This window comes from Aethalodelphis obliquidens, unplaced genomic scaffold (genome assembly GCF_003676395.1).
Source record: "Aethalodelphis obliquidens isolate GAN/ISIS:26980383/991018 unplaced genomic scaffold, ASM367639v1 scaffold14, whole genome shotgun sequence".
In the NCBI taxonomy this organism is placed as follows: Eukaryota; Metazoa; Chordata; class Mammalia; order Artiodactyla; family Delphinidae; genus Aethalodelphis; species Aethalodelphis obliquidens.
In genome coordinates this window covers 20,253,730-20,269,944 of record NW_020837958.1, presented here as the reverse complement: position 1 = coordinate 20,269,944, position 16,215 = coordinate 20,253,730, and the positions used below count along the sequence as shown (strand labels likewise).

Sequence of the window (16,215 nt, the reverse complement as noted above, 5' to 3'; positions counted from 1 at the left end):
TTGGCACACACGAATGTTGTAACTTCTGCGGCACACTGTGGTAAGGCTCCTTGTGGCAGAGATCCTAACCACGGTCAGGCCCCACGTGGCTTCTGGAGGGCTGAGGTCATCAAGATCTTAGATGCACCTGCAGCCCATTCACAGGCCGCCCACTGAGAAGCTTTACCATAACCAAATGTTCAGTACTCAAGGTCTGTCACTTTAAAATTACAAGCCCAACAATTTTCCAGATTTCTCCATATCATTCCCCATTTGATTATAAACATGCAATTTTAGCTATATTTGATCATCTGTATGCCATACCTGAGTATATTTTCAGTATTCCCGGTTTTACTAAATCCTGCCTTTCTAAATAAAAGACCAGGTCTGGGAGACCTGACAGTATCCAAGTTTGAAACATTTCACCTCTTCCATAAAGCCTTTTCTGATCGTCTACATCGATTGCTCCACTTCTGAACTCCTAAAGCACTGCTTCTAATTTGGTACTTACTTACTGCCTTATAGTTTCAGTGACCTTTTCAGAACTTACCTCTCACATACTAGGCTATATACTCTACCTGAGTTGACTGACTCCAAACCCTATCCATCTCTATGCATGATATTCACAAACCAAGATTGTAGAAATCAACATTAACTCATCATCATCACCAAAAAGCACTGGCAACCTACTAGCAGGCCAGCGTGGTGTTATCTTTACACAGCCCTTCTTCAAAAGGCCACACTTACAGACTCTCCAGATGGGCAGTTCCAGTCAGATTGGGAAACCGCTGTACCATGCTTGCACCACGAATGACTCTTTAAGAAATTGGGAGATAAAAAGTAATTTAAAATAAAAATTTTCATAGATAATATTTTCATTTTATTTTTTAAACAGCTTACAATTACAGTACCACTATACCTAAAAAGATTAGTTTCATCTCTTGATTGGACCTGAAAGTGTGATAATTTTGACCAAGTGTTCACATAAATAAGAATCATCATAAATTTTCAAAATTGTCTTTTGGATTTCCACCCAAGAAAAAGAAAATAAAAGATTCTGCTGTCTGGAGCTACAATGATAAATTCTAGTTTTCCATTAAAGCAACTGTGTAAATATTCAGGTTTGTTTTTAAATTTCTATAATACTTACAAGGAATGCAGATCAGATAAATTGTGAAATGCTGAGTTCCCCACAAAAGATAGAGGATTATCATACAAATGTCTGTAAAAATAGCCAAAAAAGCAAAGTTTTCATATGTTCACAAGCACTCCAACACTAAATCTATGTTCACAAAGCTCATATATCTAACAGCCTGAATTTCCATTCTTTATCCAGATGTTTGGCATTGTACAGACATTGCTTTACATGATTACATATTAAAAGAAAATTTCAAAACTACTTACATAGTTCTTAAGAGTGGATTACCATCAAATGCTCCATCAGGAATAACAGAAATAGAATTACTGTGAAATAACCTACAAAGATAGAAGAAAAATATTTTGAAATGTTTATCCCCTTGTGAAATAAGTTAAAACCTGAATATCTATTACTCTTCAGTAGGATGTAAAATATAACTGATAACAACTACATGAAAATTTCAAAAATGTGGGGAAATTGAATTTTTAATTCCATCTCATCTTTTTCAGGACCATACCTAATTCTTTTTAAACCCACTGCTTAACCTACTACCACTGCCAGGTTCCTTCTATACATTTAGCCTGCTTCATCCTCAAAGAACTTTTGACTGCATGCATCACAGGTATTCTAACCCCAAAATCTCTCTCATTGTCACCTGCATTTAGTTTTTAAGAAATGCATCTCAGAATATTTGCTATCAACTCATGACACACGATCTCTGTTATGCCATGTGCATTCTTATCTCTGACCTTGACAAATCCAATATCTAAAATGCTCCCTCATCTCTTTCATTTATCTAAATATTTCCATTCTTTCAAGTCCAGTCAAATTCCTTCTCTTTGGTGATGTTTTTTTCCAATGACCCCAAGCCTCAGTGAGGTCTTTTTCTGGAATGATTTATTTATCCTATTCACTCAGCACTTATTTCCACCTAGAAACTGCTCTCTGTCTGTCTTATATGGTTAGCCTCCCCAGTGGGACTAAGACCACAGCTCCTATAAAGCAGAGACCATACCTTATGGCTTGCTTCACCAGAATCCAGCCCTATACAGTAATCTATGCTCAGAATTGTCCGTGCTAGCCAATATAATCCAATCTGTATGATTGTGTGTGCATGTGTGTGTGTGTGTGTGTGTGTACTATGATACATATAATGGAACAAAGATGTTCTAAAATCTCATTGTTGGAACATTAAATGGTGAGTTCTAGGGATATTAAGGCACAGATAGAGCAAAGCAATACTCACAGCTCTTTTAGGCTGGGAAGGGCTTTAATTGCCTGAGGAAATTCCCCCAAATTATTATAGTTCAAGTCCCTAGAAAAAAATTGGAAAAATACATAAGAACATTGAAGGATGGTCACAATTTATAAGGTATTTTGGTACAAATTTTTTTTTTTTTTTTAAATCACATCCTCTGGATGGTAATCTTTCTTTGACAACCAATCGCCAGTCCATTTAATTAAATGTACACCTTTTCTTAGATTACTGAATAGAAAAAAGAATCTTAATGCTTCTATGATGTTTTAAGTCAACAACTTTAAAAGTGCAAACAACTCTCAGAATCACATATTACGGGTGCATTAAATAAGCCAATCACCTGAATGGCAGTTCTCCATAAAATGGAATTTATTGACTATCATCTGTAAATGACAATAGCCTGAGACTGAGGTTTCTATTTTAGGTTTAGAGTGGCTTCCTGAACTTCTGGTATGAGGGCGGCTGACCTCGGCCCTAACATCAGCAGGATGACCTAAGTATGAATAAGGAGAAGGACCAGGACGGTTTCATACAACCACAGTCCTCAAGTGGGTTACAAATTGTTGAAAAAGTTCCATTAATTAGGAGAGGGAAAAGCCGTAGTGATCTGTACTTCTAAAAGTCTTAATTCTGAGTGTATTTTATTTTATTTATTTACTTTTTGGCCATGCCACAAGGCACGTGGGATCTTAGTTCCCCAACCAGGTATTGAACACTCATCCCTTGCACTGGAAGCGTGGAGTCTTAACCACTGGACAGTCAGGGAAGTCCCTCTGAGTGTATTTAAACTTTAATTTCTTTTAACCTAAAGAGAATGTTAGCATATGATCAGCGATTGATTTCAGAATGAGAGTAAATAAAATCAAAAGGCCAGCACCTTAGAGACCAATGTTGTTTTCCTTTTCTACATAGAAAAAAAATGGTAAATAAAAATTTAACTGGGAAGAAGAGGTTTAATTTTAATATAATTAGAATAATATATTGGAATAATACAAGGTTTAGGATCAGAAGACCCGCCCAGTCTTTTGTTCCACTGGTATTTACATACTTAGAATAGAACTGGGTTCGGCAGTATCTTCTTCAAGAGCTTCAACTTTCAAATATCCACTGATACTTACTATCTTTTAGTGGTTTAAACAGGAAAGTGAATTAATAGAGTACTAAAAGATTTTAAGTCTTCTCATTGACTGACAGTTAACCCAAAAATTCAATTAAACAAAATATTACAAACCCTAAGCATTCCAATCAGATGTTACTCACCCATCTAACTGGGACATTCTCTGAATCATTTACTATACCACGGTGGCTAATATTATATGTCTCTGAATAAAGGCAACTAGTACATACCAAAACCACAAAAATAAAGATCCTACTCTTGATTACACACAGCTGCACTATGTCTTTTGCTCATATCATGGTACAATGGACAGTTTTGAAACAGCCAGAATTCTCTAACACTTTAACAATAGAAACAACAACAAAATTATCCTAAGCAAAATGGAAACCTTCATCACATTTAGCATATAAAAGCAGAGATGGTATTAAAACCCACTGTTAACAATTAGCAAGGCAACTGAGATGAGGGAGAAAACAAAGAAACAAAACAACTTTTCCAGTATTAATTTTATAAGGTTCAAAGTTCCAAAACTGCCTATCATACTAACAAAACCAAAGTTTTTGAAAAGGTGTACAGCTTGGCAGACTGAGCTGGTTTTATTTACCACGTCCTTTTGTAAGAACTATCAATCTGGTGCGCCATTTTTAACCAGAAACCTAGATTCGTTTTCATGACTGTGTTATCTGAAGGCAAGACTTTAGTCATGTATTAAAGCAAATTAATAATGAGCTGAACTTAAGACCATTACTTTTTTTCCTTTTTCTGCAATGAAATGCAAAATTGCACTGTCAACTTCCCAAGTGTGATCATCCAAAATACGAATAAACTTACAAGGTCTCCAGGTTATCGAGTCCCTCGAAACAGTGTTGACCCAGGCTTTTAATTTTATTGTTATGAAGATGCCTATGGAAAAAAGCACCAAAATGACTTTTGCTTCACCCAGAAGTAACTATTATAATGTTTTACATGTCTAAATTGGTAGAGCTTAAAGGAATGGTGCAGCTAAACACTGCAACACTTGACTAATGGAAAACAAATAGCATTGGGTAGATATCTCTTGATAAATACTGCACAGACTCGGATTCACTGAACATAGGAGGCCAGTGGAAAAGGAACATATCTCTAGTGGAAGAGGAGTGCACACATGGAAGATTCTTAATTATTTACCCATATCCAAACAAAAGTTTTGATGAGCTTTTAATTATACGAAGCAAAACTTTGATGAGTTCTCCTATGGGGAGGCAGGGGAAATGTCAGCTTACATCAGTGAGAATCAGTAACAGATTTTACAAGAAATGCCACTTTATTATGTCCAAGTTTTTGAAACAACAGAAAATCACATACTCTTTGAATAGACAGTAAAAACATGAAATATCACTGAAACTCATTTTCTATGGGCATCTCCAAAAGGATTTCCGCCTCTTTTAACACTGAATGCATTGCTGGGATACAAGTAAAAGCTGTACCAGTGTTTGCTGAATGACCCACTTTCTTCTCCTGACTACAAATGGCCATTTATTTTTGAGACATTCAACTGTTATCATCGAACGTTAATTTTTATAAAATTATCTTGTTTTGTATTTTTAAAAGTCAGCACATGTAATTTTGTAAAAAAGGCAGATCCCCCAAACACCAGCTCTCCAAGAAAATACTCCGTGAGGTACTTTCATAACAATTTGTCACAAGAACTCTGCTTTTGCCCCCAAATTAACACAAATATATAGTATTAAAAGGGGTGGATACTTACAGAACCACCAGGCTGGACAGGTTAGTAAATGCAAAATCCGGGATGCTGGAGATTTTGTTGAGAGCCAAGGTCAGCGCCTGCAGGGTCGGCAGATTGCTGAGGGGATGCACTGGCACCTCTGTCAAACTGTTGTCATCCAGCCACAGATGCCGTAACTGAGTGAGCCCCTCAAAACTGTCCTCAGGCACTGCGGTGATATGGTTGGCATCTAGACGCCTGACAGAGAAAAACAACCACTTTCAATAATGGATTCTAGTGGAATGAGTCAAGGCAAGTCACACAACTCTCAGGGTTCAAAAAAAAAAAAAAAAATGGAGTTCTAAAAATGACCAAAGCCACAGCATCCCTTATTTCTTTAATTTCACTAGAAGTTTTCCTAAAATCTAACAATGTTTCCAAGACCAGCATATGGAACTCAGGTGTCTCCCTTCCTTCATAACAAAGGGATGCATACAAATCTGAATCCTTGGCTAAGCACAACTGTATGGCAGAACGATATATTAAAGAAAGAAAGAAACCCTCAGAGCTCAAGCGCGAATTTTATGTTTCAGAATGTACTTATCAAAAATATAGAAAAACAACAAGAAAAAACTAAGCTGACCAAATAATCTATTTTACTTACAGTTTTATAACTAATATTTGCTATTAAATTTAATTGCTATTCTGACTTGGTACCAAAGGGGAAAGAGTAAGAACATACTTACAATTTTTTTCTACAGCAACAAACCATTTCAATAGATTCTCAACAATCCTTATTACCACCAGGCAATTTAAAATATAAGTGTCGGGCTTCCCCGGTGGCGCAGTGGTTGAGAGTCCGCCTGCCGATGCAGGGGACACGGGTTCGTGCCCCGGTCCAGGAAGATCCCACATGCCACGGAGCGGCTGGGCCCGTGAGCCATGGCCACTGAGCCTGCGCGTCCGGAGCCTGTGCTCCGCAACAGGAGAGACCACAGCAGTGAGAGGCCCGCGTATCGCAAAAAAAAATGTGTGTGTGTGTGTGTGTGTGTGTGTGTGTGTGTGTGTGTGTGTGTGTGTGTGTGTGTCACGTACTGGCAAAGCAACCCTCTCCTCTTCTCTTAGGCCTAAGTACATCTGAAAAATTAGTTTGTCAAAATTAACAGATATTAAGAAAAGGGCAAACTGTCCCTAGGAAAAAATTAAACAGCTCCTCCGATCAACATTATTGTGGCTTTAGAGTTTCTTCGATTTTCCCCAAAATTTTGGAATTAAGGACACTTTACTAATAGGATTACCCATACTTAAAAATTAAATCCCCATCTGAAAATCTGAGAAACCAAGTCCTAAATGTTAGTTTTGACACAACCAGGCGCAATTGTTGGAATAACTGCTTTTTGCCAAAATGACAAGTTAGTATTAATATGGTGAGGAACCGTATGCACCAGGCAAATCACAACTTTCTTCGCAAGTACCTTGTTGATATAACTTCACTATTTAAATCCATATCTCACAGGCTTGGATCTCTTGGTGAAAATTAGGGAACACTAGAAAACAGGTGCAAGGTCAAAACGACAGCCTTTTTTTTTTTTTTTTTTTTTTTTTTTAGCGGTACTTAGGCCTCTCACTGCTGTGGTCTCTCCCGTTGCGGAGCACGGGCTCCGGACGCGCAGGCTCAGCGGCCATGGCTCACGGGCCCAGCCGCTCCGCGGCATGTGAGATCTTCCCGGGCCGGGATGCGAACCCATGTCCCCTGCATCAGCAGGCGGACTCTCAACCACTGTGCCACCAGGGAAGCCCAGCAGCCCATTTTTTAAAGAAATCAACTTTGGCAGTCTTCAAGTTCAGGAAATTCTGACTTCAGAGTGCTTTTCATGCCTCCTGTTTCTCTGTGCTGCTCCAGCTTCGGATCCTGCCATAAGTGTCTCTTTTCCCTCCATGCAAGTGCTGAGCCCCCGCTCCCAACTAACTGCCCCAGCCCCAAATGCAGTCTCCTTTGCAGAGGCAGATTGGTCAAGGTCAAAGACCCTTGGTTCCGGTAAGGATCTGATGGAAGCCTTCTGTTTGATAGTCAGGATAACTTGAAGAGCACTAAAAAGTGGAGAGCTTCAGAAACTGAGCAGCTGCCTTAAGAATCCACTTAGAAACAAACAGTTTTAGGTTTGTTTATTCCTTGTACTTTCTAGAACCTACCTAACCCTGAGAAGAGACAGGCATCCTTTATATAACAGACTGGCAAAGGACTGGCTACAGAGCTGCTTAGCAGATTTTCTTTAATGAGTAGATGGCAGTGTGTTCAAGCACACACACACATACACACATACACACGCACACGCTTCACAGCCTCAAGGAACTTCTACTTAGGAAGAGAGAGACATTTTGTTGAGGCGGAGAGAGTTAAGGACATTTATTTCACATTCACACATCTGGACATTTTCTATAAATAATGTGGAGCTGAAATATAATCATACAATTAACCATATAATGTAACTAAATCATGCAATTAAATTCTACACGTAGCTAATCTATCTGCAATTCATTCAACTCGTGTAAACTGAGAATCTTGTTAGGTACAAAAGGTAAAAATGGTGAACACGACAGTAATGAGGAGACTGACCCACAATATAACTAACAGACTGAAAAATGACTGGAGAGTGCTTAAAAAGTGCTATGAAGTAAATAAACAGGGTACTGAGATCAGGATTAGCAGGGGCTGAGGGGGAGGGTAGCTTCTTACAATGTATTGGTCAGGAAAAGCATCTCTAAGAAGGTGCCATTAAACTGAGATCCAGAGCAGGTGGCAAAGGAAGCTGGGCAAGGAGTGTTTGAGGCAACGGAAACAGTGAGGGCAGAGACTCAGTAGCAGAAACCCACTGGGTGTGGTCCCAGCAACTCCCAGAAGGTCTGAGTGACTAGAACACAGGAGGAAGAGAGTGGAGGGTCCAGGGAGACACAGATGTGGATGCAAATGGGGACCAGATGACACAGAGCCCCATTAGATCAGGTGAGGATTTAGATTGTATTTTAAGCACAAATTGAAATCCCTCCCCAGCTTCTCTGTGTCACAACAGTTTAAAAGTTTAAATTGCTCATGTTATAAGAGTGAGGATAATGTTCATTCACACTGTAGAAAATATTGAGCAGTGCTCCCCACACATACACACACACAACACTCCACTGACATTAAGTCCTCTCTATATGTGTTTCATTAAGATGTACATCCAGTATAAGGTAAATAAGTACTAGGGATGTAATGCACAACATGATAGATATAATTAACACTGCTGAATGTTATATATAAATGCTGTTAAGAGAATAAATCCTGAGCTCTCATCAAAAGGAAAAAAAAAATTTTTTTTTCTATTTCTTTAAGTATCTGTATGAGATGATGTATTTTCACTAAATTTATTGTGGTAATTATTTCATGATGTACATAAGTCAAAAAATTATGCTGTACACCTTAAACTTATACAGTACTATATGTCAATCATTTCAATAAAACAGGAAGAAAAAAAGATGTGGCAAAAAACTATAATAAGAAAAGTTGTCTAGACTTTATTTATGTATTTATCCATCTATCTATCTTGGTTGTGTTGGGTCTTCGTTGCTGCACACAGGCTTACTCTAGTTGCAGTGAGCAGGGTCTACTCTGCGTTGTGGTGCACAGGCTTCTCATTGCAGTGGTTTCTCTTGCTGCAGAGCCCGGGCTCTAGGTGCACGGCCTTCAGTAGTTGTGGCACGTGGGCTCAGGAGTTGTGGCTCACGGGCTCTAGAGCACAGGCTCAGTAGTTGTGGCGCACGGGCTCAGCTGCCCTGCGGCATGTGGGATCCTCCCGGACCAGGGATCGAACCCGTGTCCCCTGCGTTGGCAGGCGGACTTTTAACCACTGTGCCACCAGGGAAGTCCCTTCTAGACCTTTTTTAACATAAATCCAGTATTATATACACCATTTAGGCTCCTGCAGAATTCTGTGCTACACCCCACCAAAGAAAAGGGGTGGTCTTAACTTAGCAAGATAACCAGGTGAGTTCTGAGCTAAGATAGTAATGAAACTACCTTCTATGCAAAATAATAATACAACAAAAAGTGCACAGACACAATTTCCTCTTTTAAAAATTTCCCCAAATTGTAAAGTCAGCCATACGTAAGAGATCAAAAGGAAGAAATCTGGGAAAATGGAACCCTTAAATAAAAAGTTAATGAGAAAAAGGATTTGTGGTGACTCAAATGGTTAATCCTTACACCTCAATCCACATGTGGGTGTTGGTGGCACACCCATAAATGTAATGAGTTTGCACTTACACTGAGATCAATGTTTCACAGAGAAATGGTCTTAGAAAGCATGGCTTTGTACCAATGACCTACACTATTAAAATTCATCCTAACTAACAGACCAAAAAACAAAATACTGTAACTGATTCTTTCAATAGGGGCAGTAAATGGCATTAGATATCTCACAAAGTGAAGAGATTATGTGGCTTAAGTTATTTTACCATTTCAACTTCGTTTGGCAAGAGATAACTATTACTTTATTTAAGTGCACTTGAGTTGTTAAACAGTTAACAATGTATTAACTAAATTCCCTTACTATTTTCATCTTTAAAATGTGCTTCTTTTCCCTATTCTCAAAAGCCTGTTTTATATCTTACTGAGACTCACATACTTTTTTCTCTTGACGTAAGTGAAATTACAGTAACAATTTTAAATGCAGCTATTTACTGATGAATGTCTATGTTATCATAAACACTTGTTCTGTGTAATCAAAAGCTCGCCCTTTTTCTCTCTACTCCTCACTTACCAATAATGTAGACATTATAGTATTATACCCTGTTACCAGTTTCAGGTTCAAAATACTTAGATTCTGTTACGGTAGAAATCCTAGGAAATGTAGTCTTTGAAATCCTTTAATAGTCAATATAAGTGTGAACGACTATAAAGAAAAAAGTTCTAGTGGATCAAATTCTGACATGTCATTTTAATATCCTGCTCAGGTAACGCTTTAGCCATTTTCATGGCTTCGTGGAAGGTTGTTAGGTTAGCTTTTTATTAATATCTACAATTCACTTTCAGATTTTATAGCCATCGTCACCCATTTGCATCAAACCACTTCTGATCAATTTCAAGCCCTAATGAACTTTGCTCTCTCTGAGTACTATTTCAAAACCACAAGGAAATCTTTCATGTAATTCAGGTCTGAAGATCAGATTTGCAAACTGACTCAAGTGTTGATAACACTGTTTTACACCAGGACAGAATTTCAATTGTATCCAACTTGACCACTGCACCCACTATGCTAACAAACCCATGAACATTTCCTTCTTAAATAAAACAGGCCTGGCACATAGCTCCTTATATTTCTGATACATATAAAAAAATCCCAATGCCTTTATTAAAAAAGTAGTTTGACTCCTCTCCTTACCCCTACCTCCCTCCCATCCCAATCTGGGAGATAATTTAAACAATGCACTGTACTCAGTGAGCGATGAGCACAGTATGCTTGTTTAAAACATTATTTTAGAGGAAGATACCTATGATTTTTGTGAAAATACTTTATTTTTTTTTAACTTTTTATTTTATATGGGAGTACAGTTGATTAACACTGTTGTGTTAGTTTCAGGTATACAGCAAAGTGATCCAGTTATACATATACATGTATCTATTCTTTTTCAAATTTTTTCCCCATCTAAATGATCAAAAATACCATGTGTACTTTAGAGTACTTATGGACCACAAGTTAGAAAAAAATCTATTTGTATATTTTCTTGGTAATTTTTCTAATGTTCAAAGATTTTAGCCTTCTCTTTTTCAGCCTTCCAACAAGACAGAATGATTGAATATTTTGATCATTAAGTCTTGGGAAATACGAACAATTCTGTATGAAGGTTTTGAAGGAAAACAAATCTGAAGAAGCAAAAGAAAAAGAGAACTATTTAAAGCATCTAATGACTTCAGATCCAAGGGAGGTAAGATGGCTCCTTCTGTGTACATCCGTCCAAAGTTAGAAATGGTGCAGAGGCAGCGAAATCACCTTTCTTTAAAGGAACTCATTCCAATCTATTCCCTGAAATAGTCTCTGTGGAATCCCATTCAATTAGTGATGGCAGATAATGAATCCTTATGTTCCATAACTCGGCAGTTGGTGAAATGAGCTACTTAACAAGTATCTACCTTAAAGTAAACTTATATTGAAACCAGAACTTAAATGGCCAATACCCCAGATACTCCTTTTTATGATAGTAGATACATTTTAAAGTTTAACCTTTACAGCATATGCTACGCTTTATTAGTACATATTTTCATTTTCATATTACTGCCCATTAACTACCAGATTATCTAATCTAAAATCAAAGGTAATCCATAATTTACAATTTCCAGTGATGTGCTTTTGGTGCAGTTATAAATGGTTTTATATCAGCGAGTGGAAGGGACAAGCCGGTCAGTCACTTTCACCTATGTCTTCTCTAGCTCATGTGCATCTCTACAAATGCTTACCTTTACAGTTATTTCCAAGCGCAATAAAAAAAAATTTATGGGACAGATTAGTACACAAATATGTGATGTGGTTATACCCTAATTTTATAATTAAAATTATAAACACCTAAGTGTGATAACTATTACAGTTTTTCATTCAGTGATTCTCAGAACTTCTGTATCCATGAGGATGATCTGGGGAAATTTTTTAAACTACAGCTTCTTGGACCCTACCTTTAAAGAGAGACTATCATGACTCCTAGGATGTGGCCTAAGAATCTGCATTCTAACAATATCCCCCTAGTGATTTTGTTGAGGGCGGGCCAAGTGCCATACTTTGAGAAATTAGGCCCTAGTCCCACTGTATTTAGTGTTAGGACATGAACTGAGGCAATGCACATTTGTGTTCATCACTGTAGTAGAATAAGAAACTAATGAAATTGCTTGTTTTAAAGAATACTTTTTCATTACTTTCAGACGATTCCTTCACCTAGTTAGGCAAATTGGGTAATCTAATAATCAAAAGAAAGAACAGACAAAATAGTCATCATTATTAATATTAATAGATTCTACAAATGTTTATTGAGCACTTACTACATGTCAGATACTGTTAAAAGTGCTTTTCATGAATTAAAGTACATGGTAGGTAATAAGCAAACTACTGCACAGAGAATTTTAAATAACGTGCCCCAAACCAGCTAACAGCTAACAAGTGGCAGAGTGGGGATGCAAAACCAGACAGGCCTGTTTCAGAATTCTAATTAATCTGAATTTATCTGAACTTCTTTTGAGAGCAATGTAAACATTCTGACAGATAAATATGCAAAGGGCTTCTCTTAATCTTGGCGAAAGATTACAATAACCACATGCTTCAGTTCAGTGCTTCTCAACCTTTTCTAAAACCGAGCCCCTGAAGACAGAGAAGCTGGATCTTCTAACCCAGGGATGGGGAGCCCTGACAACACTAGTCCACAACACGCAGTCTAGTCATGAACAAATATCTGTTTATTTAACATAAAAATGGTTGTTTCTTTAGAATCTTCTGTGGGTTTGCATGGTTCCTGTGATACTACTGCTGCTTACCTGATCCCCCCACTCTAGGGGGAAGCGGGGTGTGCATAGCTAAACCATGGAGGCAATGACCCCCATTCTCCAGGTTCATATACATATTAATACATACATACGTTTATATGGGAAAGAATTCAAACAAGAATAAAGTGAAGTGCTATGTGAAAAAGCTTTTGAAAATAGTGGCTAAACATGGTAAAAACCAAGAGCTGACATCTTTTTTGTAATTTAAGTATACTTGATTTACAATGTTGTGTTAGTTTCTGGTGTACAACAAAGTGATTCAGTTTTACATATGTGTGTGTGTGTGTGTGTGTGTGTGTGTGTGTATATCTCATATTCTTTTCCATTATAGTTATTATAGGATACTGAACATAGTTCCCTGTGCTATACAGTAGGACCTTGTTGTTCAAGAGCTAAAATTTTGAACATTCCACATCAAACCAAACTTTCCTCAAAAAAAAACCTGAGAAAAAGACAGCACAGGCGATTAAGTCACCATCCCTGATGACTGCTCAACATCCACAGATGAGGGTCCATAACTAATTTGCTCTGATGATCATTACCACCTGAAACAGCAACCTCTCTGGCTGTTTCTTGAGCGTCATGGCACAAGACTCTGGAACTCCTGTACACACATAACTCTGATTCCAAAGAGGGTGTAATCGCCTGCTACATGCAAGCTTGTAGCTTCCTCCCAGCCTTGGAGACAGAATATTCCAATGGACATTTCAGTAACAGCAACTAGCCATCCCCATTTTTATCCCAGATGAGAGGATACATGTCTTCTTTCCCTAGGATTCCAGTTCTTTACCTATGTAGTAGCCAGAGTGTTCTCCTAATGATTCAAGAATGCAGCAAACCAAAAAGTTACTTACAAAGACTGCAGAGCACTCAGTCCTCGAATGGCTTCACTGGGTACTGTTTTCAACTGGTTGTTCTGGAGAGTTCTGGAAGGAAATTTTGGGTTAGTGAATAAGAAGCAATTATGACCATTTTTTCTTAGAAGAATTTAGAACAATTTCTTTCCAAAAACATCTTTCCAATAGCAAAAAAAAGGATCAGGAGTCGAGGTGGAAAGCACCCAAGATAAGAGAGTTGCCAGAGAGCAAGAGGCATTTGTCGTAAAGCCAGAAATGAAACCTAGGCCACTGTCCCAAACCATCTCCTAACACAGACCAGCTGGGTCATCCAGGATTGTTTCATTCTCAGGAATTAAGGCACCCTAATTAATATTCATCACCCAAGGTACCATTAGTGTTAACTGGGAGGTATAACAAGTTAACTGGGAGGTATAGCAAGCAAACCCACTAGAATCCCTAATGCCTTTTCAAATTGAAATAAGGCACAGCCCAGAAACGTGCACATTAGAGAAAGACAATTTTATCAAGAGGACAGCAGACCCTGACTCTTTCAGTGGCCATGTCCCCAGTGAATGCAGGGGCCAGGGCAGAAATAAAGCTTTAATTATCTAACAGTCTCCGACCTGGAGAATGGAGGTACAGATCAGTAATGAACATGAAGTCTTTACTAGTTTTTGCCTAATGTCCTTCCTGGTCATATTAATAAAATGACTGCCTGACAAGAATCATCACCATAGAATGGAATGGAAAAGGGCCCGTCTAACTCACTGAACCAGAGAGGTCTAGTGACTTACAGATGGTCACCCAGCGAGGCAGTGGCAAGGTGGGGCCGGCAGTCAGTTTACCGGCTCCCCAATCTGCCAGTTCCTGACCGCTGCCAGGAATTTATTTCTTGATCTCTCACAGGCTATGTAAATGATAGGCATCTCAATTCCCTTTAGCTCTAAAATGATTTTACACCTGGAGCTCTTGTAAGCCTTTTTCCCTTTAGGGTCAGTTCATGCAAAGTTCTTATAGCTATAAAAGAAGTAGAAACAAAACCTTACCAGTGAAGCTTAAATATGATTTTGATTCAATGCATTAGCCACACAAAAAGCCTAACATTCAACTGTAATGCACCAGAGGTCAGAGAGCCTGTTATTTCGACGTTAACTTTTGTTATCTAGACCCAAGGTTGCCTAAATCAGCCTCTAGCCTCCCACACTACCCATTGGCCACTCCTTAAATCTTTTAATCCTGAACTAAAAGAAACTGTGCTTAACCTAGCTCCGAGCATGTTGACTACGCAGAAAGAAAATACACAGCCAGCTGTGAAACTCTAAAATTGCATTACTTACAGAACTTTGAGTTCTTTCAACCCCGACAAGGCCTTTGGGTGGATAAAAGAAAGGTCGTTGCCAGCCAGTCGTCTAGGAGAAAAAAAAAAGTAGCAAGAGAAAAATAGTAATTCAGACTCTTAAAATTCATAACTCACAATGACCCAATCTGCTATTGAAGCTCTACATTAAACATCTCTCTAGTCTATCCGACATTAAACATGGACTTAAACCTCTGCTCAAGCAATCCCAAAGTTCTTCCAATGAGATAACTGCCTCTAGAATTTTTTTTTTAACTTCAATACAATAATTTAAACAGGCACATTTTTATTCTGGTGAGGTCAAGCAAGCCAAAACATATTGGACCAAATTAAGTTTGCTATTCATGGTCACTCTCTGCCGCTTGCAGTGTTTTCCAAGTGCCTCATAAATACAGAGCACTGGGCAGCAGGCAGGAGTTTTATACAGATCAGAGCACACCAGTCTGTCAAGGAGGAATGAATGCCTTCGGGAGACAAGGAGAGCCTGTTATCTCTCCATAACCAAGGGCAGCATATTCCGTGCAAAAGAGAGGCAAAAAGTGAAAGTCACTGTAAGCATAACTTCCCAAACAAAGGCATGTTTTTTTTTTTAAAGATAAATGTTTTCCTAGAGAAATTTCAAAGTGACAAATTTAAGTGCGAGTAAGAGTGGAGTAAGAAAAGGATAAGAAGTCCTTGGGCCCTTTTGTAAGAAAGGAGCACGCAATTCATTCTGAGCCCCACTTTTTCTCCCGTTTTCCCAAACACTCAGACATGGGAGGAAAAGTTGGACAGAGAACTTTAGGGAGAAGAAGCAGGAAGCAGGACAGCAACTCGTATGAGTGACTTGTAAACAGGTGAACTGGAGGCAGGTTTTCAAGTACAGTTGACCCTTGAATAACAGCGGGTTTGAGCGGCACGGGTTCACATCCACGCAGATCTTTTCCAATAGTAAATACTACTGTGCCACACAGTCCAAGGTTGGCGGAATCCGTGGATGTGGAAGAACCTTGGATAAGGGGTGGGAGTGGGGGTGATGATAAATTATCAGTGGATTAACCCCCATGTTATTCAAGGGTCAACTGTATTGACTTAAAAATGATAGTTGCGTGCCCCGATGATTAAACATAGGACTGTTCCAGCTTCCTGGTTCCATCAGGGGAACTCTCCCAAGCAATGAGATTCTGTATGCGTGATTTCTTTTTAAATGCTTTCTCCCCATCATGTCTTAGGATCATAGTCATCAAGTCATATTAATTCCTCCTCGAAAGAGTCTAAT

At 38.5% G+C, this 16,215-nt stretch overlaps 1 protein-coding gene across 6 annotated transcripts in view; it reads right to left on the bottom strand.

The window, feature by feature from the left end:
- Positions 1-16,215, bottom strand: part of LGR4 (leucine rich repeat containing G protein-coupled receptor 4) — a 109,597-nt gene that overhangs the window by 12,422 nt on the left and 80,960 nt on the right. For 5 of the 6 annotated variants that reach the window (XM_027115146.1, XM_027115142.1, XM_027115144.1 and 2 more), the window contains 8 exons: positions 14,938-15,009; positions 13,616-13,687; positions 5,240-5,455; positions 4,324-4,395; positions 2,364-2,432; positions 1,384-1,455; positions 1,130-1,201; positions 727-795 (listed from right to left, as the gene is read on the bottom strand). In XM_027115146.1, the coding sequence (XP_026970947.1) occupies positions 727-795; positions 1,130-1,201; positions 1,384-1,455; positions 2,364-2,432; positions 4,324-4,395; positions 5,240-5,455; positions 13,616-13,687; positions 14,938-15,009 (714 nt within the window). The remainder of the gene's footprint in view (positions 1-726; positions 796-1,129; positions 1,202-1,383; positions 1,456-2,363; positions 2,433-4,323; positions 4,396-5,239; positions 5,456-13,615; positions 13,688-14,937; positions 15,010-16,215) is intronic. The other variant, XM_027115143.1, reaches the window with a different exon arrangement.